The 22,645-nt window shown below is 58.4% G+C and overlaps 1 protein-coding gene across 1 annotated transcript in view; it reads left to right on the top strand.

Annotated features, from left to right (window-relative positions):
- NBEAL2 (neurobeachin like 2) overlaps nt 1-22,645 on the top strand; it is a 30,061-nt gene that overhangs the window by 6,947 nt on the left and 469 nt on the right. The window contains exons 4-54 of the mRNA XM_088066809.1: nt 1,013-1,094; nt 2,593-2,858; nt 2,933-3,015; nt 3,819-3,904; nt 4,746-5,031; nt 5,105-5,211; nt 5,849-5,926; nt 6,009-6,092; nt 6,214-6,312; nt 7,098-7,669; nt 7,759-7,891; nt 7,970-8,089; nt 8,171-8,501; nt 8,599-8,681; nt 8,782-8,874; nt 9,122-9,293; nt 9,702-9,835; nt 9,918-10,077; nt 10,151-10,253; nt 10,633-10,786; nt 10,908-11,066; nt 11,142-11,301; nt 11,446-11,531; nt 12,260-12,919; nt 12,991-13,169; nt 13,242-13,401; nt 14,122-14,259; nt 14,329-14,634; nt 14,721-14,870; nt 15,829-15,986; nt 16,066-16,190; nt 16,365-16,485; nt 16,571-16,728; nt 16,839-16,972; nt 17,062-17,169; nt 18,218-18,313; nt 18,421-18,545; nt 18,629-18,769; nt 18,859-18,989; nt 19,065-19,174; nt 19,254-19,371; nt 19,445-19,542; nt 19,624-19,740; nt 19,830-19,919; nt 20,037-20,146; nt 20,224-20,396; nt 20,722-20,816; nt 20,898-21,014; nt 21,096-21,257; nt 21,329-21,477; nt 21,968-22,103. Of these exons, the coding sequence (XP_087922935.1) occupies nt 1,013-1,094; nt 2,593-2,858; nt 2,933-3,015; nt 3,819-3,904; nt 4,746-5,031; nt 5,105-5,211; nt 5,849-5,926; nt 6,009-6,092; nt 6,214-6,312; nt 7,098-7,669; nt 7,759-7,891; nt 7,970-8,089; nt 8,171-8,501; nt 8,599-8,681; nt 8,782-8,874; nt 9,122-9,293; nt 9,702-9,835; nt 9,918-10,077; nt 10,151-10,253; nt 10,633-10,786; nt 10,908-11,066; nt 11,142-11,301; nt 11,446-11,531; nt 12,260-12,919; nt 12,991-13,169; nt 13,242-13,401; nt 14,122-14,259; nt 14,329-14,634; nt 14,721-14,870; nt 15,829-15,986; nt 16,066-16,190; nt 16,365-16,485; nt 16,571-16,728; nt 16,839-16,972; nt 17,062-17,169; nt 18,218-18,313; nt 18,421-18,545; nt 18,629-18,769; nt 18,859-18,989; nt 19,065-19,174; nt 19,254-19,371; nt 19,445-19,542; nt 19,624-19,740; nt 19,830-19,919; nt 20,037-20,146; nt 20,224-20,396; nt 20,722-20,816; nt 20,898-21,014; nt 21,096-21,257; nt 21,329-21,477; nt 21,968-22,103 (7,996 nt within the window). The remainder of the gene's footprint in view (nt 1-1,012; nt 1,095-2,592; nt 2,859-2,932; nt 3,016-3,818; nt 3,905-4,745; nt 5,032-5,104; nt 5,212-5,848; nt 5,927-6,008; nt 6,093-6,213; nt 6,313-7,097; nt 7,670-7,758; nt 7,892-7,969; nt 8,090-8,170; nt 8,502-8,598; nt 8,682-8,781; nt 8,875-9,121; nt 9,294-9,701; nt 9,836-9,917; nt 10,078-10,150; nt 10,254-10,632; nt 10,787-10,907; nt 11,067-11,141; nt 11,302-11,445; nt 11,532-12,259; nt 12,920-12,990; nt 13,170-13,241; nt 13,402-14,121; nt 14,260-14,328; nt 14,635-14,720; nt 14,871-15,828; nt 15,987-16,065; nt 16,191-16,364; nt 16,486-16,570; nt 16,729-16,838; nt 16,973-17,061; nt 17,170-18,217; nt 18,314-18,420; nt 18,546-18,628; nt 18,770-18,858; nt 18,990-19,064; nt 19,175-19,253; nt 19,372-19,444; nt 19,543-19,623; nt 19,741-19,829; nt 19,920-20,036; nt 20,147-20,223; nt 20,397-20,721; nt 20,817-20,897; nt 21,015-21,095; nt 21,258-21,328; nt 21,478-21,967; nt 22,104-22,645) is intronic.

Genomic DNA, 22,645 nt, shown 5'->3' on the forward strand with positions numbered 1-22,645 from the left:
GTTTGGTCCAGTTAGTTCCAGTTGTTCCAGCTAGATCCAGTTGGTCCCAGTGTGGCCCAGTTGGTCCCAGTTCATCCCCGTTTGTCCCGTTTATATATTAATTATTATTAATATTAGTATTATTATTAATAATTAAGTAATATTAATATATGTTTTCTTTTTATATTTCAATATTCTAATATAAACATAAAATTTATGTATAGATACATAAATTTTCATATAAACATAAATTTTATATTAATATATAAGGTAAAAATAAAACTAATTATATACTAATAGAATAATAATATTCATGTTAATAATATTAATACTAGTATTAATAATAATAATAATAATGCAAAATAATGTATTTAAAATATAACTATTAAAAAACAGTTATTTTCCACCCAAAATTCCATCATTTCCCCCCCAATGCCCTCCAAGAGTGCATCCCACCTCTGAAAATAATTAACAATTAACAATTAACAATTAATAATTAATTAATAATTAATAATTAATAATTAACAATTAATAATTAATAATTAACAACTGCTAGTATACTTCATTATTTTTATATATATGAATATTAATTTTATATATGAATATTTAAGCATATAAATAAAAGTAATTATATGTTAATATAATAAATTATATTAGTAGTAATAGTAATATTAGTAACTAATAATAATGTAAATAATAGTAATTATAATGCAAAATAATAAAAATATTAAAATAATGTTAATTAATTAATGATGTAATTAAAAAATAATGTTATAACTTTATTGTGCCCCCAAAATTCTGTCATCTCCCCAAACTGCATCACATCTCCAAAAGGAATAATAATAATAAATGTTATTTTTATTATTAATAACAAAAATTAATATTTTCCTTAATAAAAATTGTTTAAATTATATTAAGTATTTTTAACAGCGGTTTCCCTGCTCCAAGTGTTTTACTCCCTCCCGAATTTCCTCCTTCCCCTTCCCGAATTTCCTCCCCGCGCTGGATGAGTTCCCGATGTTTTCCTTCCCAGGAACCTGGAGAACGTTCAGCCCGACCGGAGCCCCGGCTGCCTCCCGCACGTGCTGCGGCTGCTGCGGCTCTGCGGGAGCCAGGTGGGAGCGGGAACGGGAATGGGAGCGGGAACGGGGATGGGAACGGGAGTGGGAATGGGAATGGGAATGGGGGCGGGAATGGGAATGGGAATGGGGGCGGGAATGGGAATGGGAATGGGAGCGGGGATGGGAACGGGGATGGGAATGGGAATGGGAACAGGAATGGGAAGGGGAATGGAAATGGGAGCAGGAACGGGGATGGGAACGGGAATGGGGAGGGGAACGGGGATGGGAGCGGGAACGGGGATGGGAGCGGGAACGGGAATGGGAGCGGGAACGGGGATGGGAACGGGAATGGGGATGGGAACGGGGATGGGAGCGGGAACGGGGATGGGAATGGGAACAGGAATGGGAATGGGAATGGGGGCGGGAACGGGAACGGGAGCGGGGATGGGAATGGGGATGGGAATGGGAACAGGAATGGAGAGGGGAATGGGAGTGGGAACGGGAACGGGAGCGGGAGCGGGAGCAGGAACAGGAGCGGGAATGGGGATGGGAATGGGAGCGGGAACGGGAGCGGGAGTGGGAACAGGAATGGGGATGGGAATGGGGATGGGAATGGGGATGGGAGCGGGAATGGGAACGGGAATGGGAATGGGAGCAGGAGCAGGAACAGGAGCAGGAATGGGAATGGGAGCGGGAACGGGAATGGGGATGGGAGCAGGAATGGGAATGGGAGCGGGAATGGGAGTGGAAACAGGAAAACGAATGGGAATGGGAGTGGAAGCAGGAAGGGGAATGTGAGCGGGAGCGGAAATGGGAACGGGAATGGGAGCAGGAATAGGAATGGGAGCAAGAACAGGAGTGGGAAAGGGAGCGGGAACTGGAGCAGAAATGGGAATGGGAATAGGAAGGGTCATGGGAATCAGAACAGGGACAGGAATGGGAATGGTCATGGGTTTTGGGAATGGGAACAGGAATGGGAGCAGGAATGGGCAGGGCCTAATTGGCTGGGGAGGGGCTCAACTCCAATTGGCCACTGAGTCCATACATTATGTGAATCTGGGCTCTGATTGGTCAGGAGCTCTACAGGTTGTGTGACTGAGCTCTGATTGGTCAGCGTCTCTATAGGTTGTGTGATTCTGGATGCTGATTGGTCAGGGAAACCATAGGTTGTGCTGCTCTGGGATCTGATTGGTCAGCAAGACCATGGGTTCTGTGATTCTGGATGCTGATTGGTCCAAAAGTCCACAGCTTGTGTGACTCTTGGTGTTGATTGGTTGAGATCTGTACAGGTGGTGTTGCTCTGTAATTTGATTGGTCCATGAGTCCACAGCTTGTGCTACTCTGGTGCTGATTGGCCAAGAGCTTTGCACTGACAGGTGCTGATTGGTCAGTGCAGCTCTGGGTTCTGATTGGTCAGTACATCCCAGCTTGTGCTGCTCTGGGCTCTGATTGGTTGACAATCCCATCCTCCTCCCAAAGTGGAGTTTTCCCCCAAAAAACTCATCCCATTTTTTGGAGCGTGTCGGGGATTAAAGCTCGGCTTTCCTGGTAGCTGCGGAGCATCCCGGGAGACGAGCGGAGCCAGGTGCAGCTGGGAAACGGGACACAGCTGGGAAACGGGACACAGCTGGAAAATGGGACACAGCTGGAAAACCGGACACAGCTGGAAAACCGGACACAGCTGGAAAACCGGACACAGCTGGAAAGTGGGACACAGCTGGAAAACCGGACACAGCTGGAAAACGGGATGCTCCACGCCCTGCACCTCTGCGAGTGCTTCCTCGACCCCTACCAGACCTGGCGTCGGCAGCTGAGCGGGTGAGGGGCGCCCCCCGCATCCCAAAATCCCTCCCCCATCCTGGATTTTCCCTTCCTCACCCCTCTCTTTCCAGGGAATCCATCAGCGCCAAGGAGAAGAGCAAATACAAGTTTGCCCCCGCCCCGCTGCCCCCCGAGTTCGGTGCCTTTTTCCAAGGTAAAAGCGGGATTTGGGAAAGGGAAAGGTCAGGGTGGGATCCGTAAGTGTGGAGTGTCCAGGGATGGGGGGGATTCTGGGGCAGGGGTGGGATCAGGGAATATTTATGGGATCCCTGGAGGGATGTCAGGGAATTGATCCGAGGACTTAAAGGGATCTTTCTGCTCCAGGTTATCCCATTCTTATCCCACAAATATGGGACCCCACACCTGCTCCAGGTTATCCTACACCTATCTGAGGGTTGTTGTAGGATTCCAGGGCAAATGTAGGATCCTAGACCTGTTCCAGGTTATCCCACACCTGCTCCTACAGACATGTAGGATCCTGTACCTGCTCCCGTGTCCTGGGAAGGGGAGCAGGATCCCAAAGCAGGAATTAAGGCCAGCACCACCTGCAGAACCCACAAAAATCAACACAAAAGGGGATTTTTCCCCGGGAAGCCCCAAAAATCCCCTTTTAGAGGCAGCGCCGTTGTAAAAATCCCCCAGAACTCCGCCCCGTAAATCCCCAACTGAACCCGGGTTTGACACAAATTTTTGGGGGTTTTTGGAACAAAACCCCATTCCTGGCACAACCAGAGCTGGAAAAACTGGAACATCCTCATCTTTTCCATGACCAGCAGGATCCAGCACCCCCGTGGGGTGGATTTGGGTAGGAAAGGGATTTTTCCATCTTTTTTTTGAGTGGAAAAGGATTTTTTTCCCTATTTCTAGCTAGAAAAGGACATTTTTCTGTTTTGGTTTTGGGGTTTTTTTTCTGCTGTTTGTTCCTCTGATGAAATCTTTCCCTCCTCATCCTCACAGAGAGTTTCCAAGCTGGGAAGCAGCTCCCAGAAACGATCCAGCTCCGGATTATCCATCTTTTTGGAGCCATCCTCTCCGGATCCAAGGTACCCTTGGGGAGCAGACAGGGAGGATTTGAGCTCCTCATTCCAGGGATAAACACCAAAGTTTTATTCATTCCAAGGCTGGATTTAAACCACTGAATCTTCCAAAGCTGTCAAAAATCCCGTTTAACATTCCAGCCTTAAATTCGGTGGGATCAGCTCAGAAATGTTAAATTAAGTAATTAAATTGAAGAATTAAATTAAAGAATTAAAATAAATAATAAAATAATTTTTAAAAATAAAATAAAATAATAATTAAATAAATAAATTTAAAAATAAAAAAATTAATAATTAAAATAATTTAAAATTTATATAAAAATTTGATAATTTCTTAAATTAGGAATTAAATAATGAAATTAAACAATAAAACGCAACTGAATAATTAAATAAAGTAATTAAATAAAGTTATAAAATTAAATAATTAAATAAAATAAAGCAAAATGCGGAAATAATTGAGTAAAATAATTAAATGGTTGAATCAAATTATTTTAAATTATTAATAGTTAAGTATAACATGTCAAATTACTGAATTAAATTATTTTCTTGAACTATTAAATTTAATTGTTAAAAATTAAGTTATGGGAAGCTTTTAAGCTGCAGCTGCTGCTTCACCTTCAGTTCACCTCTGGGCTGGACGCTGGAAAATCCTTGGATTACCAATTTGGAACCCAAATCAGTTTTTAATTTCCGCAGCAATTATAAATCGATTTAATAATTCCAAAATCTGCTTTAAATCAATTCACACCCCACGATAAGCAGCGCTGGAGGTCTCGGGGGGGCCAATAAATAACGGGATCAATACAGGGCTCATATCGGAATTCCCACCTGTTCCCAAATCCCGCAGCCCAACGCGCTGCAGGCCATCACGCCGGCGGCACTGGAAGCACTCCTGGGGATTCTGCGGCGGGGCGGCAGCGGGAGCCCCCCGTCCCCCGCGCTGCTGGAGGCCACGCTGCGCTCCGTGGTGGCCGCTGTCCACGTCCTGCACGGCTCCAGCCCCGGCGCCGGCCCCGTGTCCCTGCGGAGCCTCCTGGACGGATACTTCAGGGTGCTCAACTCCGACCTCCCCGCGGCGTCCCTGGCGCCCGAGGCGGCCGGCGGCCTCATCGCCCTGCGGGTGCTCATGTTGGGTAGGTTGGGGGCTGGGGTGGGCTTTGGGAATGCGGGGATGGGATGGGGCTGAGCCGGGCTCTCTGTCTGTAGATGCCATCCCGGCCATGCTGAGCTGCCAGGACCGGCCGGTGCTCCAGGCCGTGTTCCTCAGCAACAACTGCTTCGAGCACATCATCCGCCTGCTCCAGAACAGCAAGGTATGGGCTGGCACCTCGGTGTCCCCATCTGCATCCTCATCCTCATCTCCATCCTCGTCCCCATCCTCATCCTCATCTCCATTCCCATCTTCATCTCCATCCTCATCTTCATCCCCATCCCCATCCTCATCCCCACCCCCATCTTCATCCCCGTCCTCATCTCCGTTCCCATCCTCATCCCCATCCTCATCTCCATCCTCATCCTCATCCTTATCCCTGTCCTCATGTCCATCCTCATTCCCATCCTCATTCCCATCTTCACCCTTCGTGATGCTGAACAGTCCTGAGACGGGCTGACACCAGGGTTGGACACCTTCATCTTCCTTCCTTCCTTCCTTCCTTCCTTCCTTCCTTCCTTCCTTCCTTCCTTCCTGCCTGCCTGCCTTCCTGCCTTCCTGCCTTCCTGCCTTCCTGCCTTCCTGCCTGCCTCCCTCCCTCCCTCTCTTCCTCTTCCCCATTTCCTGCTTGGATGACCCTGGGACCGGTGTTTTGCCCTTGGTGACACCAGGGTTGGGCACCTTCATCTCCATCTCCATCCTCTCCATTCCTGGCCCTGAACCATCCCGGGACACATCCATGGGGTGGGGACCCTCCACAACCACTTCCCGGTGTCCCAGTCCCACCCCGTGTCCCACAGCTCTACCTCGGCGGCTCGCGGGAGGTGGGTGAAGCCCAGGACGAGGTTCCCACACGGAACAGGGATGGACTCCAGCAGGTACCTCCAATCCTGACCACCACCCGTGGTGGGCTGTGTCCCCTCACGTCCCAGCAGCTCCCCCATTCCCGTGTCCCCGTAGGTCAACGCCGGCAGCTCTGACGCCATCGCTGTCCACGCCCTCGGCGTGCTCACGGCCATCATGAGCAACTCGCCCTCGGCCAAGGTGGGCAGGGGACCTCCCCTGAAGAGGACACCCCAAAACCAGAGGAATTTGGGTGTTTTCATCCGGGTTGAGGTGGCTCAGCCCGAGGTGGGGCCCAGCTGGAATTCCACTGTGCTTCCAGGAGGTGTTCAAGGAACGCATCGGCTACACCCACCTCTACGAGGTGCTGAGGAGCCAGGGCCAGCCCACCCAGCATCTGCTCCAGGAGCTCCTCAACATGGTGAGCGTCCCCGCTCTTCCCGACTCCGGGCAAGGCTCTGGGCACTGGGGGTTCCTGTGGATCTCAGCCCCCCCATCCTCTCCACTCTGCTGGTTTCTCAGCAGCTTCCTCCAGAGGGGTCCTGGGGCCATCTTTCCCCTGGAGTTGTGCTTGGGTTTGGGAGTTTTGAGGCCTTTTGGATGTGGAACTGCTCACTCTGGTGCTGCTGGACACAGGAGGGTCTCCAAGGTGCTTCATGCATGAGGGTCTCCGAGATCCTGGAGTTGTGGAGGCCTCCAAGACACTTTATTCACAGAGATTCTTAACGCTCCAAGATTCTGGATGCGCAAGAATCTTCGGGATGCTTGGTGCATGAGGGCCTCCAAGATCCTTGACAATACGTGGAGGTCTCCAAGATCCTTGGGGTCCCCAAAATTCCGGATGCACCAAAACTGTCAATGCATGGGAGTCTCCAAGATCTTTAATCCATGAGGATCTCCAAGATCCTTGATGCATGGAGGTACCCGAGATTCTTGGTGCATGGAGCCTCCGGAATTCTTCATGCACAGGACCTCCAACGTGTTTGATGCACAAGGGTCTCTGACACCCTTGATGCACCAGGGTCCCCAAGATCTTTAATCCATGAGGGTCTCCGAGACCCCTGATGTCTGGAGTCTCCAAATTCTGGATGCATGGGAGTCTCCAGGATTCCGGATGCACAAGGGTCTACAGGGGGTCTCTGCCGGGATGGATCCATCCAGCTTCAAGCACTGGAGCTGCACCGACACCCTCCTGTGTCCCTGCAGGCAGTGGAGGGTGACCACAGCTCCTTCCCGGTGCGTCCCATCCGCAACGAGCAGCCCCTGCTGATCCTGCTGGCCTGGCTGCCGGCGCTGGAATGCCGGGATCTCCAGGTGTTCCTGTCGGCGTGGCTGCGGCGGCTCTGCGAGGCCTCCCTGCCCAGCCGCCTCACCTGCGTCAAGGCGGGCATGGTGGGCTCCCTGCTGGGTGCCCTGGCCACCGAGCCGGCGCTTCCCGGTGCCTGCTCCCAAAACCTGCTGGAGCTGCTGCGCTCCTTGGGCAGCCTCTCCATCCGGCCCGGGGAGCTGCGGCAGCTCCTGCGGCTGCTGCGGCGCGAGCGGGGCCGGGGGCCGCATCCCTACGTGGCTCCGGTCATCCGGGCGTTGTCCGGCATGGCCAGGGGCGAGGGGCCTCCCCGGGCCCTGCAGAGCTTCGACCTGAGCCCCGGCATGGCCGGCATCATGGTGCCCACCATCCAGAAGTGGCCTGGCGGCGCCTTCGCCTTCCACGCCTGGCTGTGCCTGAGCGAGGAGGAGCCGGAGCCGCCGGCGAGGCCCAAGAGGAGGCAGCTCTACAGGTGACGCTCGCTGCAGAGGGTGAGGTGAGGGTGGGGAGGGGCAGCACCACCATCTTCACCGTGGTCTTCTCCATGGTTTTCTCCACCAGCTTCTTCACGGCGGGCGGGACGGGCTTTGAGGCGTTCTTCACCGCGGGCGGCGTGCTGGTGGTGGCCGTGTGCACCAAGAAGGATTACATGACGGTGGCACTGCCGGAGTTCGCCTTCAACGACTCGGCTTGGGTGAGGATCATCCCCGTCCCCGTCCCCGTCCCCGTTGGGGACACCACAATGTCCTGATGTCCCTCTCTGTCCCCCCAGCACTGCGTTGACATCGTCCACATTGCCGGCCGCCGGCCCTTCGGCCAGAACGTCGTCAGCATCTACGCCGACGGACACCTGCGGAAAACGGCGCAGCTCCGCTTCCCGTCCCTGCACGAGGTGGGGGATCCTCCCAGCTCCCACCCAGACCCTTCTGCGTGGCCTCACTGGGGGCTGAGCGTGGTCCCTTCTCCCTCCCAGTCCTTCACCTCCTGCTGCATCGGCTCCGCGGGCCACCGGACCACCACGACGGCCACCACCACTGCCGGGCACCCGCCGGCATCCCACGGGCCGGAGCTGGTCTTCCCCCAGCACCCCGTGCTGGGACGCTCCCAGTCTGTCCCCGCCACCCTCGGGCCCCACTCTTGGACCCCCACCCAGCTGCCCACAGAGGGGGTGGTGGCCACCACGGCAGCCGGAAGCCAGGACACGGAGTGGGGCAGCCCCACCTCGCTGGAAGGTCACCTGGGCTCCGTGGCCATCTTCTGCGAGGCCCTGCAGCAAACCCAGGTCAAGGCTCTCTTCTGTGCAGGTACGGCGGGGTGGGACATGGAGGATGTCCCCAGGGTGCTGGTGGTGACGGGGGTCTCCTCCAGCATGTCCCAGCGCACCCCAATCCTCTCGTCCAGGACCAAATGTGACATCCCCGTTCACACTGGAAGGTGACTTGGTGGAGCTCAGCAGTAAACTCTTGCTGTACTACACCCCCCAGGTGAGGAGAGCCACCCCCCTGGGGACAGGGACAGATGGACCCTGTGCCACCGGGGACATGTCCAGGAGCATGAGGATGCTCCCCTGGTGTTCTCTTCCAGGCCTGCAGGAACAACATCTGCTTGGACCTCTCTCCCAGCCACGGCTTGGACGGGAGGCTGACCGGACACAAGGTGGTCAACTGGGACATCAAGGTAGGCTGGGCACAGGGTGACCAGAGGGGCACCTCCTGTGAGGGGCACAGTCCTGGGGCAGGACCCCCACAGGTCCCCTGGAGCCTGCAGGGACCCTGCCCGTGGTGTTGGCTCCACCATGACCCATCTGTCCCACAGCGTCCAGGGTGGGCGCCGTGGGTGGTGCAGGGGAACAGGTGACTTTTGGGGACCTCCCCCTCCACGCTGCTGTCACCACCCAGCGAAGCCCCTCCCCTCCCTCCCCCAGGACGTGGTCAACTGCGTGGGTGGGATGGGGGTGCTCCTGCCCCTGCTCGAGCAAGTGGTGTCCAAGACGGAGGAGCCCGAGGATGAGCAGGAGACCAACGACCTGGTGGGGCCGGAGCTGACGTCCTCCAGGAGCGCCCAGGGCATGCTCATCCCTCTGGGAAAGTCCTCAGGTGAGGAGTTCAGGGGATGTGAAGCAGGAGCTGTCCTGCTGGCGTGGCTGGAGGAGCCACGGAGGGGTTCCTGGACCTGGCAGGTGTCTGCCATGGGCAGGACGGGTCTTTGCCTGAGGCTCCTGGAGTTATGGGGTAATGGAGGAACCACTTGGGATGCTGTTATGACCCAGTCATCACAAACAAACAGTTCTGGGAAGGTGAGGGTGGCTCCAGGAACCTTTGGCATGGGTGGCACCTGCTTGCTCCCAGTATCCAGCTGCTCGTTCCCAAGCTCAGAGCAGCAGAGGCTCCCATCTCCTTAAATCTGGAGAAAACAGGGGAGCAGGGTGAAAAGTTTGGAGAGACAACCGCGTGGGATCTCCAGGAGGGGGTTTGGGTGGGCCCACAGTTCCTGGTGCCCCGCAGAGAGCAGGCTGGAGAGGAACAGCGTGGCCGCCTTCCTGCTGCTGGTGAAGAACTTCCTGAGGAACCACGCTGTGAACCAGGAGAGCCTGGTGCAGTGCCACGGGCCGGCCATCATCGGAGCGCTGCTGCACAAGGTGTGGGAGGCTCCCAAAACCCCACCCCAGCGCTCCTTGCCATTCCCAAAGGGCTGGAAGTGTCCCTTGTCACCCATGGCAGGTCCCCGGCACGCTGCTGGACATGAGCACCTTGGTGGCCTCGCAGATCCTCATGGAGCAGGTGGCTTCCGAGGGCAGCGGGCTCCTGCTGCACCTCCTGTTCCAGCACCTCCTCTTCGACTTCCGCATCTGGAGCAACAGCGACTTCGCCGTGCGCTTAGGTGGGAGCTGGGAACGCCTGGGAATGTCCCTCCCACCCAGCCTCCGTGGGATCCCGACACCTTCTCCCTGCAGGTCACATCCAGTACCTGGCCAGCGTGGTCAAGGACCACAAGCAGCGCGTCCGCAGGAAGTACGGGGTGCAGTTCATCCTGGACTCCATCCGGACCTACTACAGGTGAGCGGCCACGTGGGGCTGGAATCCTGGAATGCTGACAGGCTGGGATTGGGGGTGGGCTTCACCCCTGGGAGCGGTGGTTTGGCTGAGCACCATTTCTGTGGGATAATACCCCTCCTTCTGGAGTGGGAGCATTGTGGTGGGTGCAGGAGCCTCCATGTCCCATCCCCGAGCCTGTGCCCGCCTCCAAAATCCACCCCCAGCAGCCACCAAGAGTGTGGTGGCTTCTGCAACAAGAAGACCCAAATGTGTGGACTGGACCTGTCCCAGGGGCAGGAGATCCCTGGAGCTCCTCAGGCTTTGTGTTGGGATTTGGGACGATGCTGGTGATGGGTTGTGGCTGATGAGGGTCACATCCCCATGCGTGTGTGTCCACCAGCACCTCCAGGGAGAAGACCACAGCCACCGATGACATCAGGACAGTGCAGACGTCCCTTTTCAGCCTGGTGAAGGACTTCTTCTGCAGGAGCTTCTCCGGGGAGGAGATGCAGAGCTTGCTGAACTACCTGGCTGGGGCACAGGACGAGCAGCAGGTGTGTCACCGGCCACACTGCGGTCCCCAAACCCCTCCGTGAAACACGGGCTGGGGAGAAGCCATTGCGGTCCTGGTGGGACACCGGGAGGGCCATGGACAACCATCCCGGTGTCCTGCAGGTCTGTGGGGCGCTGGAGGTGATCCACAGCCTGCTGAAGGGTTCCCCAGCCCAGGAGCAGCTCTTCGCTTTCCTCTTCGAGCCGGGCCACGTGGAGCTGCTCTTCTCCCTGCTGGTGCAGAAGAAGTTCTCGGATGAAGTGCGGGAAAGGGTCTTCAAGGTAGGGCGGGCCCCAGTGCCCACCTCCTGCTGTCCCCAGCAGGGATGTCACAGCCTCCTCTCGCTGTCCCACCAGATCCTCTACAAGATGCTGAAGTATGAGAAGGTCCCCGAGCGCAGCAAGAGCCGCCTGAAGCTGAAGGACATCGGGTACCACGGGCTCATCTCCTGCCTCAGCGACGTTCCCGGCTCCATGCTGCTCTTCCGCTGCCTCTCGGAGCAGGTCCTGGGGGCAGGTACCGTGTGCCAGTGAAACCAGGCCACCATCCCAGCCGTGTGCCATGGGATCAGCACTTCCCACCAGGCTCAGCGGGGTCTTGGGTGGCTTCTGGGGACAGCAAAAAGTGTCCCCGCACTGTGCTGACTCTCCTTGTCCACAGACCCTCCCAACTACAAGGACCTGGTGGCCGTGGTGTACCTGTCCCACCGGGCTGAGCTGAGCATCCGGCTCGACATCTGCCGCAAGGTGAGCAGGGCGGGAGGTGACAGAGGTGTCACCTGAGCTCCTTGGAAACCCAAAAGTGGTGGCCGTGGGGTTGGTGGTGACATGGATCTGCCAGCTCCAACAGCTCCATGATGGTTTTGGAGGACCTGGGGTGCTCCTGTTCCTGGGATGGGTCCATCCATGGAGAGCTGGGGTGGCAGCATCCAATGTCCCTCCTTCTCCTTCTCCTTCTCCTTCTCCTTCTCCTTCTCCTTCTCCTTCTCCTTCTCCTTCTCCTTCTCCTTCTCCTTCTCCTTCTCCTTCTCCTTCTCCTTCTCCTTCTCCTTCTCCTTCTCCTTCTCCTTCTCCTTCTCCTTCTCCTTCTCCTTCTCCTTCTCCTTCTCCTCCTTCTCCTCCTTCTCCTCCTTCTCCTCCTTCTCCTCCTTCTCCTCCTTCTCCTCCTTCTCCTCCTTCTCCTCCTTCTCCTCCTTCTCCTCCTTCTCCTCCTTCTCCTCCTTCTCCTCCTTCTCCTCCTTCTCCTCCTTCTCCTCCTTCTCCTCCTTCTCCTCCTTCTCCTCCTTCTCCTCCTTCTCCTCCTTCTCCTCCTCCTCCTCCCCCTCCTCCTCCCCCTTCTCCTCCCTCCCCTCCTCCTCCTTCTCCTCCTTCTCCTCCTTCTCCTCCTTCTCCTCCTTCTCCTCCTTCTCCTCCTTCTTCTCCTTCTCCTCCTCCTCCTCCTCCTCCTCCTCCTTTTCCTTCTTTTCCTTCTGCAGCTCTTCCACCTGATCTATGCGCAGCAGGACATGGTGAAGCAGCTGGCCAGGTTGGCCGGCTGGCAGGACACGCTCACCAAGCTCTACGTGAAGGAGTCCTACGAGTGCCACCAGCACAGCCTGAGCACCACCAGCTGCCCGGAGCTGCTGCGCCTGTCCGAGCCCTCGGGCAAGGACAGGATGAGCCCACCACCCGCCGAGCTCCAGGAGCTCGATGTCTTCCTCCCGCTGGGATACGAGGCCTCGGACCAGGAGCTCTCCGAGGGCTTCTCCGACCACTCCATCTCCCCGAGCGGTCGCACCAAGTCCTTCCACTCCTACAACTTCAAGTCCTTTGACTCCTCGGACCGGGCCAGCCGCTCGTCATCCAACCCCGGGGACGGCCCCCCCTTCGACGGCGTCTACCACCCACTGTCCCCCTTCTCCACCTCGCCCTTTGACCTGGGGCTGGACCTGGCCAGCACCAGCTCCATGGCCACGGCCGAGAGCGGCACCCAGACCCCGGCCAGCGGCCCCGGCACCCCCTCGCCCCTGGAGAGCTTCAAGCCCTTCCCGGGAATGCGAGCGCGCAAGAGCTCCAGCCTGTCCAACGTCCTGGATGAGAGCAGCTACCAGGACGTGCTGCCCAGCGACAACATCTCCAACACCAGCAACCCCCAGGTGAGCCCCAAACCCTCATCCCACCATCCTGGGGCACCGCGGGCACCTCTCACCCTCCTCTCCACCGTCAGCAAACCCCCGAGGAGGAGCTGTGCAACCTCCTGACCAACATCATCTTCTCGGTGACGTGGCGCGGGGTGGAGGGCTGGGATGACGCAGCCTGGAGGGAGCGCGGCCAGGTCTTCTCCGTGCTCACCAAGCTGGGCACGGCCTGCGAGCTGGTGCGGCCTCCGGACGAGATCAAGCGCAGGTGAGGCCCGCCCGCATCCCGGGGGTGGATCCCGAGGGAAGGGCACCCTCCGGAGCCGCTGCTGTCCCGCAGCCTGCTGGAGATGATGCTGGAGTCGGCGCTGACCGACCTGAAGGAGTCGGGCACGGCCGCGCTGCCTGGGCTCACCCACAACGCCCTCAAGCTGCTGCGGCTGCTCCAGGATTTCCTCTTCTCCGAGGGACACAACAACCAGGCCCTGTGGAGCGAGAAGGTGGATGGGAATGAGCAGGGATTCCTGATCCCAAACCCCAGCTCTGCTAATCCCTAATGTCAACCCTGGCCCTAAACCCAGCCCCACCTGGAGAGTTTGAATATAAGTTCAGACTTATTCCTGAATTGAAATCAAATTCCTAATTTTAGGAAGTAACCTCTGCCTTATTTGTAATCTTAAATCGAACCCCGATCCTAATCCTTAAAATTTAATCCTAACCCTTAATCCTAAAGTTTAATATTAAACCTTTACCATAAATGCAACCCTTTGTACTCTAAACCCTGAACCTAAACCCTAAGATTAACTCTAATTTTAACTGTACCTCCTAAATCATGATCCTAAACCTTAACTCCACATTTTTTTCGTAAAGCCCAACCCTTAATCCTAATCTTAACCCTGACTCTTTCTGTAAACCTAAACCCTAACCTTAACTCACAGCCTGTAATCTCGCTGTATTTCCTACATCCTAATCCTAAACCTTACTGCTGTACCTTTGTCCTAAAGCTCAACCCTAACTCCAATCCTATACCCCAGCCCTAATCCTGACCCCAGACCATAATTCCTGAGCCCCAAACCCAGACTGGTTTGTCACAAGTTGAGTTGTACCCTAACCCTAAACCCAAACCCCAATCCGAGGAGGGCCGGGTGATGGTGCCGGAGCCGGTGGCTCGGCAGGGGTGGGATTCCTGCCCGGCCGGGGGGCTCACGGTGTCCCCCCAGATCTACGAGGGTGTCAGCAGCCTGCTGGACAAGCTGGGCGTGTGGCACCACCTGTCCAACGGCACCTCCGACCTGAGGGAGATGGCGCAGACGGGCCTGCGGGTGCTCCTCGGGTACATCCTGCTGCAGGACCCCCAGGTGGGTCACCCCTCCCCGGGCACCGCGCCGGCCCCGCGCCGGCCCCGCCTGACCTCCGTGTCCCCCCAGCTGCACTCGCTGGCCTACGTCAAGCTGCACAGCCTCCTGCAGACCACGTCGGCCCCGCGGAGGGACGAGGCCTGTTACCTGCTGGGGAAGCTGGAGACGCCCCTGCGGCGCTCCCTGGATTCCAGGTCGGAGGCCTTCTCCTGGTTGGTGCCCATCATCCGCACGCTCATGGATCAGTGCTACGAGACCCTGCAGCTGCAGCAATTCCTGCCCTCGCTGCCCCCCACCAACGGCAGCCCCACCTTCTACGAGGATTTCCAGCTCTTCTGCAGCACCCCGGAGTGGAGGGGCTTCATCGAGAAGCACGTGGGTGCCGTGGGGTGGGGTCGTCGTGGTGGGGTCGCCGGGATGACGGGTGGTGGGTGCCTGGAAATGCCTCTCCGCTCATCCAGGTGCAGCCCACCATGGCCCAGTTTGAGATGGACACATTTGCCAGGAGCCACGACCTGATGTCCAATTTCTGGAACGCCTGTTACGATGCCATGATGAGCAGCTCCCAGCGCCGGGAGCAGGAGAAGGCGGCCAGCCGCAAGTTGTTCCAGGTACTGCCTGCTCCTTGTCCCTGGAATGTCACCCTGGGGCCTGCTCTTCCTCCTGGGGACACCCTGGGGTGTCACTCTGGGTGCTCCTCATTCTGGGGATGTGTTCCTCACTCCCAGGATGTCATCCAGGGGATAAATTCTTTATCCTGGGAGCATGTTCCTCACCCCAGGGATCTCATCAAAGGGATGTGCTCCTCTGGAGACACGCTCCTCACCCCCAGGATGTCATCCAGGGATGTGCTCCTTATCTTGGGAACATGTTCCTCACCCCTGGGTTGTCACTCTGGGTTCTCCTCACCCCAAGGATGTCATGCAGGGAATATGCTCCTCACTCTGAGGATGTCATTCAGGGAATGTGCTCCTCTCCCTGGGATATTAATCCTGGGGTTGTGCTCTTCACCCCAGGGATGCCATCCTGGGGACATTGCCTTCAGGCGGTGTTCCTCCTCCTCCTGGGGACATTGCCTTCAGTAGGTGCTCCTCCTCTTGGGGACATTGCCTTCAGTAGGTGCTCCTCCTCTTGGGGACATTGCCTTCAGGCAGTGTTCCTCCTCCTCCTGGGGACATTGCCTTCAGGAGGTGTTCCTCCTCCTCCTGGGGACATTGTCCAGGGGATGCGCTCCTCATTCTAGGCACATTATCCCTGGGGTGTGCTCCTCATCCTGGGGGTACCATCCCTGGGATGTGCTCCTCATCCCAACCACATCGTCCTGGGAATTTCATCCCAAGGATGAGCTCCTCATCCCAACCACACCATCCTGGGGATGTCATCCCAGGGATGCGCTCCTCATCCCAACCACATCACCGTGGGGACACCACCAGGATGTCATCCCTAGGATGAGCTCCTCATCCCAACCACATCATCCTGGGGATGTTCTCCTTACCCTGAGGACGTCACCCTATGGATGTCCCCAAGCCCCAGCCCTGTTGTCCCTTCACTCTGGTGCCTCTTTGTCAGGAGCTGGTGCTGGAGCCGGCGGCGAAGCGCTGCAAGGCGGAGAACGCCCGTCACGCCAACGTCCTCAAGCAGGCCAACAACCACCACAGCACCGTGCTCAAGCAGTGGCGGTCCCTGTGCCGCCTGCTCACCTCGCCCCGCTCCGCCTGGGCCGACCGGTGAGTCCCCACCTTGTGTCAAGGGATGGGTGGCAGAGCCGGGGGTCCCCAGGGGGCCTCACCCCCAGCTGTCCCCCAGGAACCCACCGGAGGTTCGCTGGAAGCTGTCAAGTGCCGAGACCTACTCACGGATGAGGCTGAAGCTGGTGCCCAACCTCAATTTCGACCAGCACTTGGAGGCCAGCGCCCTACGGGACAATCTGGGTGAGGTGGTGGCACTGGGGCACCTGGGGGTCCCCCTGTGCCGCAGGCAGGGGATGTCACCGGTGGGCTTGGGCTGGGAGACGTCGTGGACAGTGCTGAATGTGGGGCCCCTTCCCAGGAGTTGCCCCCAGCTCGGGGGGGTGGTGGGTGCTGCTGACCACCTCCTCATTTCAGGAGCTGACCACCTCCAGAACCCCACCGAGTCCCTCCCGCTCGCTATGGCCAAGGAGGCCAAGGTGAGCGAGCTGGAGGATGACCAGCTGGCCGAGGAGGACCTCCCTGTCCTGGACAACCAGTGAGTGACCCCACCGCTACCACGGCACCGGCTCACGTGGGCTGGGGGTGTCAGTGGAGTGTCCTCACCCCACTGTGCCCCCCAGGGCTGAGCCCAAGGAGCAGAACCAGCGGGAGAAGCTGGTGGTGTCGGAGGACTGCGAGCTCATCACCACGGTGGCCGTGGTCCCTGGGCGCCTGGAGGTGACAACCCAGCATGTTTATTTCTACGACGGCAGTGGCGAGAAGGAGGAGACGGAGGGAGGTAACGGCGGGCGCTGCTTGAGGGGTGTGAGGAACCCCAGCCCCATCCCCGCCTCGGGAACGGCGGGATGGTGACACCTGGGGGGCTCTGCGTCCCCCCACCCTCGGCAGGGATCGGCTACGACTTCAAGCGCCCCTTGTCCCACCTGCGCGAGGTCCACCTGCGCCGCTACAACCTGCGCCGCTCCGCCCTCGAGCTCTTCTTCATCGACCAGGCCAACTACTTCCTCAACTTCAGAAAGAAGGTGGGGACCCCCTCACCCCCTCCCAGATCCCTCCCAAGGCCACAGCTCTGCCTGAGCTCCGGCAGCTCCACGTCCTTCTGTCCCACCAGGTGAGGAACAAGGTGTATTCCTGCATCCTTGGCCTACGGCCCCCCAACCAGACCTATTTCGGCAGCCGGTCCCCCCAGGAGCTGCTCAAAGCCTCGGGGCTCACACAGGTACCGGCCCCACCACGGCCACCCCCGCTCCGTGTGTCCCCTTCCCAGATGGAAAAGAGGAAGGTGACAGCGTGGGGTGGGGATGGACATGGGACCACGGATGGACATGGACAGGGAAACAGGGATGGCTGTGGATCTGGGAGTGGCCATGGGACCAGGGATGGACATGGACATGGATATGGACATGGATATGGATATGGACATGGATATGGATATGGACAGGGGATCAGGGATGGCTGTTGGGAGTGGCCATGGGACCAGGGATGGACATGGACATGGATATGGACATGGATATGGACATGGATATGGATATGGATATGGATATGGATATGGATATGGATATGGATATGGATATGGATATGGATATGGATATGGATATGGACATGGGTATGGATGGGGATCAGGGATGACTGTTGGGAATGGCCATAGGACCAGGGATGGAGATGGACATGGATATGGACATGGACATGGACAGGGGATCAGGGATGGCCATTGGGAATGGCCATAGGACCAGGGATGGAGATGGACATGGATATGGACATGGACATGGACATGGACAGGGGATCAGGGATGGCCGTTGGGAATGGCCATGGGACCAGGGATGGAGATGGACAGGAAAACAGGGATGGCTGTGGATCTGGGAGTGGCCATGGACATGGACATGGATATGGACATGGATATGGATGGGGATCAGGGATGACTGTTGGGAATGGCCATAGGACCAGGGATGGCCATGGGGTGAGGACGGTCATGGGACAGAGGACAACCGTGGGACATGGGATGGTCTGAGGGCAGGGATGGCCATGGAACAGGGGATGGCTTTGGGATGGGGGTGGCCATTGGATCAGAGGTGACTGTAGAACCAGGGATGGCCATGGGGAGGACATGGCCACAGTTCTGGGGACAACTGTGGGACCAGTGGTGGCCGCAGGACTGGGGAGAGCTTTGGAAGCGGGGATGGCCCAGGGACGGGCGCTGCCGTGGGGTGGGGGGTGTCTGCCCTGTCTCCTCCCCCCAGGCCTATCTCCTCCCTCTCCCTTCTCCCCAGAAATGGGTCCTGCGGGAGATCTCCAACTTCGAGTACCTCATGCAGCTGAACACCATCGCGGGGCGCACCTACAACGACCTGTCCCAGTACCCCGTGGTGAGCCCCTGCGCCCCCCACTGTCCCCACAGTGACCCCGTCCCCTCCCACCTCACCCACAGTGACCCCGTCCCCTCCCACCTCACCCACCTCCCGCCCCCACCCAGTTCCCCTGGATCCTGCGGGATTACGTCTCGGAGACCCTGGACCTCACCAACCCAGCCGTGTTCCGGGACCTGTCCAAGCCCATCGGGGTGGCCAACGAGCGGCACGCCCGCGACGTCAAGGAGAAGTGAGTACCCCACAAACCAAGGGCGGGGGGTGCGGGGAGCACCTGGCTGGCTCCTGGTGGACCCCATCCCACCCGTCCTGCAGGTACGAGAGCTTTGAGGACCCCACGGGCACAGTGGACAAGTTCCACTACGGCACTCACTACTCCAACGCCGCCGGCGTCATGCATTACCTGATCCGCACCGAGCCCTTCACCACCCTCCACATCCAGCTGCAGAGCGGCAGGTGGGCACCCGGCAGGTGGATCCTGCAGAGGGGACAGCGTGGGGACAACCAGGCTCCAGCCAGGTGTCCTGTGCTGTCCTGCGTCCCAGGTTTGACTGCTCGGACCGGCAGTTCCACTCGGTGCCGGCGGCCTGGCAAGCCCGCATGGAGAACCCGGTGGATGTCAAGGAGCTCATCCCGGAGTTCTTCTACTTCCCGGAGTTCCTGGAGAACCAGAATGGTGAGGGACACCGTGGTCACCACCGGGGGAGCACAGCGGGGTCTGTGTCCCTCATCGTCCTCGTCCCGCCCACAGGCTTTGACCTGGGCTGCCTCCAGCTCTCCAATGAGAAGGTCGGGGACGTGGTGCTGCCGCGCTGGGCGCGCTCCCGCGAGGACTTCATCCAGCAGCACCGCAAAGCCCTGGTGAGACGGGGAGCCCGTTCAGCCCTGGGGGCGTTCCGGGGCCGTTCCCAGCCCACCCTGACGGCCCATCCTTGGACAGGAGTCGGAATATGTCTCCGCCCACCTCCACGAGTGGATCGACCTCATTTTTGGGTACAAGCAGCGTGGCCCGGCCGCCGTGGAGGCCCTCAACGTCTTCTACTACTGCACCTACGAGGGTGAGCTGTGGGGCCGAGGGACGGGGACACCCACCAGGGCTGTGTCCCCTCCCGTGACCGTGACCATCCGCAGGGGCCGTGGACCTGGACGCCATCACCGACGAGACGCAACGCAAGGCTCTGGAGGGCATCATCAGCAACTTCGGGCAGACGCCCTGCCAGCTGCTCAAGGTAGCTCAGACCCCCACCCCCCAAAAAACAGCCCCTTTTTGGGGGGGTCTCCCCCTTCTGATGGCTGCCCCGCCCCGCCAGGAGCCCCACCCCGCCCGGCTGTCGGCAGAGAGTGCAGCACGCCGGCTGGCCCACCTCGACACCCGCTCCCCCAACGTCTTTGAGAACCTGGACCAGCTCAAGTCCTTCTTCGTGGAGGTGAGGACACCCCGGGGGTCCCTGGGCAGGATGGGTGGGGTGGGGTGGGGTGGGCAGGAGGCTGCCCAGCAGCTGCTGTGTCCCCACAGGGCATCAGCGATGGGGTGGCCCTGGTGCAGGCCGTGGTCCCCAAGAACCAGGCCCATTCCTTCATCACTCAGGGATCCCCCGACATCCTGGTGAGTGTGGGGAAACTGAGGCACAGGGCCATTTTGCTGGTCAAAGGGGATCCAGGACCAAACCAGGGATGATCCCAGCAGTGAGAGCGGTGTCACCTCCCTTTCCCCTCTGCCCAGGTCACTGTGAGTGCCAACGGCTTGCTGGGGACCCACAGCTGGCTGCCCTACGACAAGAACATCTCCAACTACTTCAGCTTCACCAAAGACCCCACTGTCACCAACGCCAAGTGAGTCACCAGGGCACAGGGACGGTCCCTGGAGGTGCCACCGATCCGTCACCACCATCCCACATCCCTCCTGACAGGACCCAGCGCTTCCTGCAGGGCCCCTTCGCCCCCGGGGCCGACCTGAGCTCCCGCACGCTGGCCGTGTCCCCCGACGGGAAGCTGCTCTTCAGCGGGGGACACTGGGACAACAGCCTCCGTGTCACCTCGCTGGCCAAGGGCAAGGTGGTGGGGCACATCACCCGGCACATAGGTACATCCTCCTCCCGTGGTGGTGGTGGTGATGATGATGATGATGATGTGATGATGCCCTGACGGGGTTGTAGGGCCATGGTGGGAGGCGGGTGGCACCGTGAGGGACATCTCCCAGTGTCCCCATCTCCTGGGGACGGTCCAGGTTCCAACCTCAGAGCTGGAGTGGGGTGAGGAGCAGCAGCATAAACACCCCAAAATCCACCTTGGAGTGGGATTGGCAGCAATCCCACATCCGAAAGCGCATCGTGATGCCATCCCATGGAGTCAGCAGGCCCGGCGTGCTGGGGGACCGCCACCTCATGGTGTCCCTCTGGCTGTCACAGATGTTGTCACCTGCCTGTCACTCGACCTCTGTGGCATCTACCTCATTTCTGGCTCGCGGGACACCACCTGCATGGTGTGGCAGGTCCTACAGCAGGTAAGGGCTCGAGAAGCAGGGGGAGCTTGTGGTGGTGGCACTGCCAGCAGGTCACTGATGTCCCCGTGTCCCCAACGCCAGGGTGGCTTTTCCAGCGGCTTGGCTCCCAAACCCGTTCAGGTGCTGTACGGCCACGACGCCGAGGTGACGTGCGTGGCCATCAGCACCGAGCTGGACATGGCCGTGTCCGGCTCCAAGGTGAGCTGCTGGGGCCGTGGGGTGGGCGTGGGATGGGCAGTGCCACCACCACCGTCACCCTGTGTCCCCTTCCTCCCCCAGGACGGCACCATCATCACCCACACCGTGCGCCGGGGTCTCTTCATCCGCTCCCTGCGGCCGCCCGGCGAGAGTTGTCCCCCCGCCCTCCTGTCCCACCTGGCCGTGGGGCCCGAGGGGCAGGTGGTGGCCCAAACCACCGTGGGGCAGCCCTCCTGCTGCAAGGTACGTCCAGGTGTCCCCGTTGTCCCCTCCCGGGTGGCACCGCCACCACGCTCCCCCCGTGCTCCTTGCAGGACAGGTTTGCGCTGCACCTGTACTCGGTGAACGGGAAGCTCCTGTCCTCCGTCCCGCTGGACCGGGAGGTGACAGCCATGTGCCTGACCGAGGACTTCGTGGTGCTGGGGACCTCGGAGTGCGGGCTGGAGATCCGTGAGCTCCAGAGGTGAGGGATGGCTGGGCCCTGTCCTGTCCCCGCCACGCCCCCAGGGTGTCCCATGCTGTGGTGTCCCTGCCATGGTGTCCCTGCCTTGGTGTCCCGCACCGTGGTGTTCCATACCAAGGTGTCCCACACTATGGTGTCCCTCCCATGGTGTCCCATACTGTGGTGTCCCACACCAAGGTGTCCCACACCATGATGTCCCGCATTGTGATGTCCCACACCGTAGTGTCTCATCCCATGGTGTCCCTGCCTTGGTATCCCACACCGTGGTGTCCCTGTGATGGTGTCCCTGCCATGGTGTCCCACACCATGGTGTGTGTCCCTGCGGTGATGTCTCACACCATGGTGTCCCACACTGTGGTGTCCCACACCGTGGTGTCCCACACCGTGGTGTCCCACACTGTGGTGTCCCACACTATGGTGTCCCTGTGGTGGTGTCCCGCACTGTGATGTCCCACACCATGATGTCCCACACCATGGCTCGTGTCCCCAGCCTCAGGGCGGCCGTGCCCCCGGTGCCCATGCGCGTGCCCGTGCGCAGCGTGTCCGTCACCAAGGAGAGGAGCCACATCCTGGTGGGGCTGGAGGACGGGAAGCTCATCGTGGTGGGAGCTGGGCAGCCCGCGGAGGTGAGCGGGACCCCCGGGACGCCAGGACGTGGCTCGGTGTCCCCTGGGTGTTCCCAGGGTGGGGACATTGGTGTGTCCTCTCCAGAGCTGGGGTGGGCAGGGAATGTGGGATAGGGATGGGGTGGAGATGAGGGTCTGGAAGGAGATGGTGACCGAGAAGGGGACGAAGATGGGGATGGATAAAGGGATTTGGGAAGGGGATTGGGATGGAGAAGAGGATGAGAATCTGGAAGGGAATGGGGACGGTGAAGAGGACGGGGATGGAGAAAAGGATGAGGATCTGGAAGAAGATGAGGATGGAAATGGGGAAAGAGGATGGGATGGAGAAGCAGATGAATATCTGGGAAGGGATGAGGGGGAAGAGTGGGATGAGAAACTGAGAGGAAATAGGGATGGAGATGGGGATGAGGATCTTGGAATGGGATGGGGATGGAGAAGGGGATGAGGAACTGGAAATTAGAGATGGAGAAGGGGATGAGGACCTTGGGATGGGGATGGAGAAGGGGTTGGAGAAGGGGTTGAGGATCTTGGAATGGGATGGG

The sequence above is a fragment of the Pseudopodoces humilis genome, chromosome 1 (assembly GCF_049639895.1).
Source record: "Pseudopodoces humilis isolate 2021_Gansu_Grassland_sample_001 chromosome 1, ASM4963989v1, whole genome shotgun sequence".
In the NCBI taxonomy this organism is placed as follows: Eukaryota; Metazoa; Chordata; class Aves; order Passeriformes; family Paridae; genus Pseudopodoces; species Pseudopodoces humilis.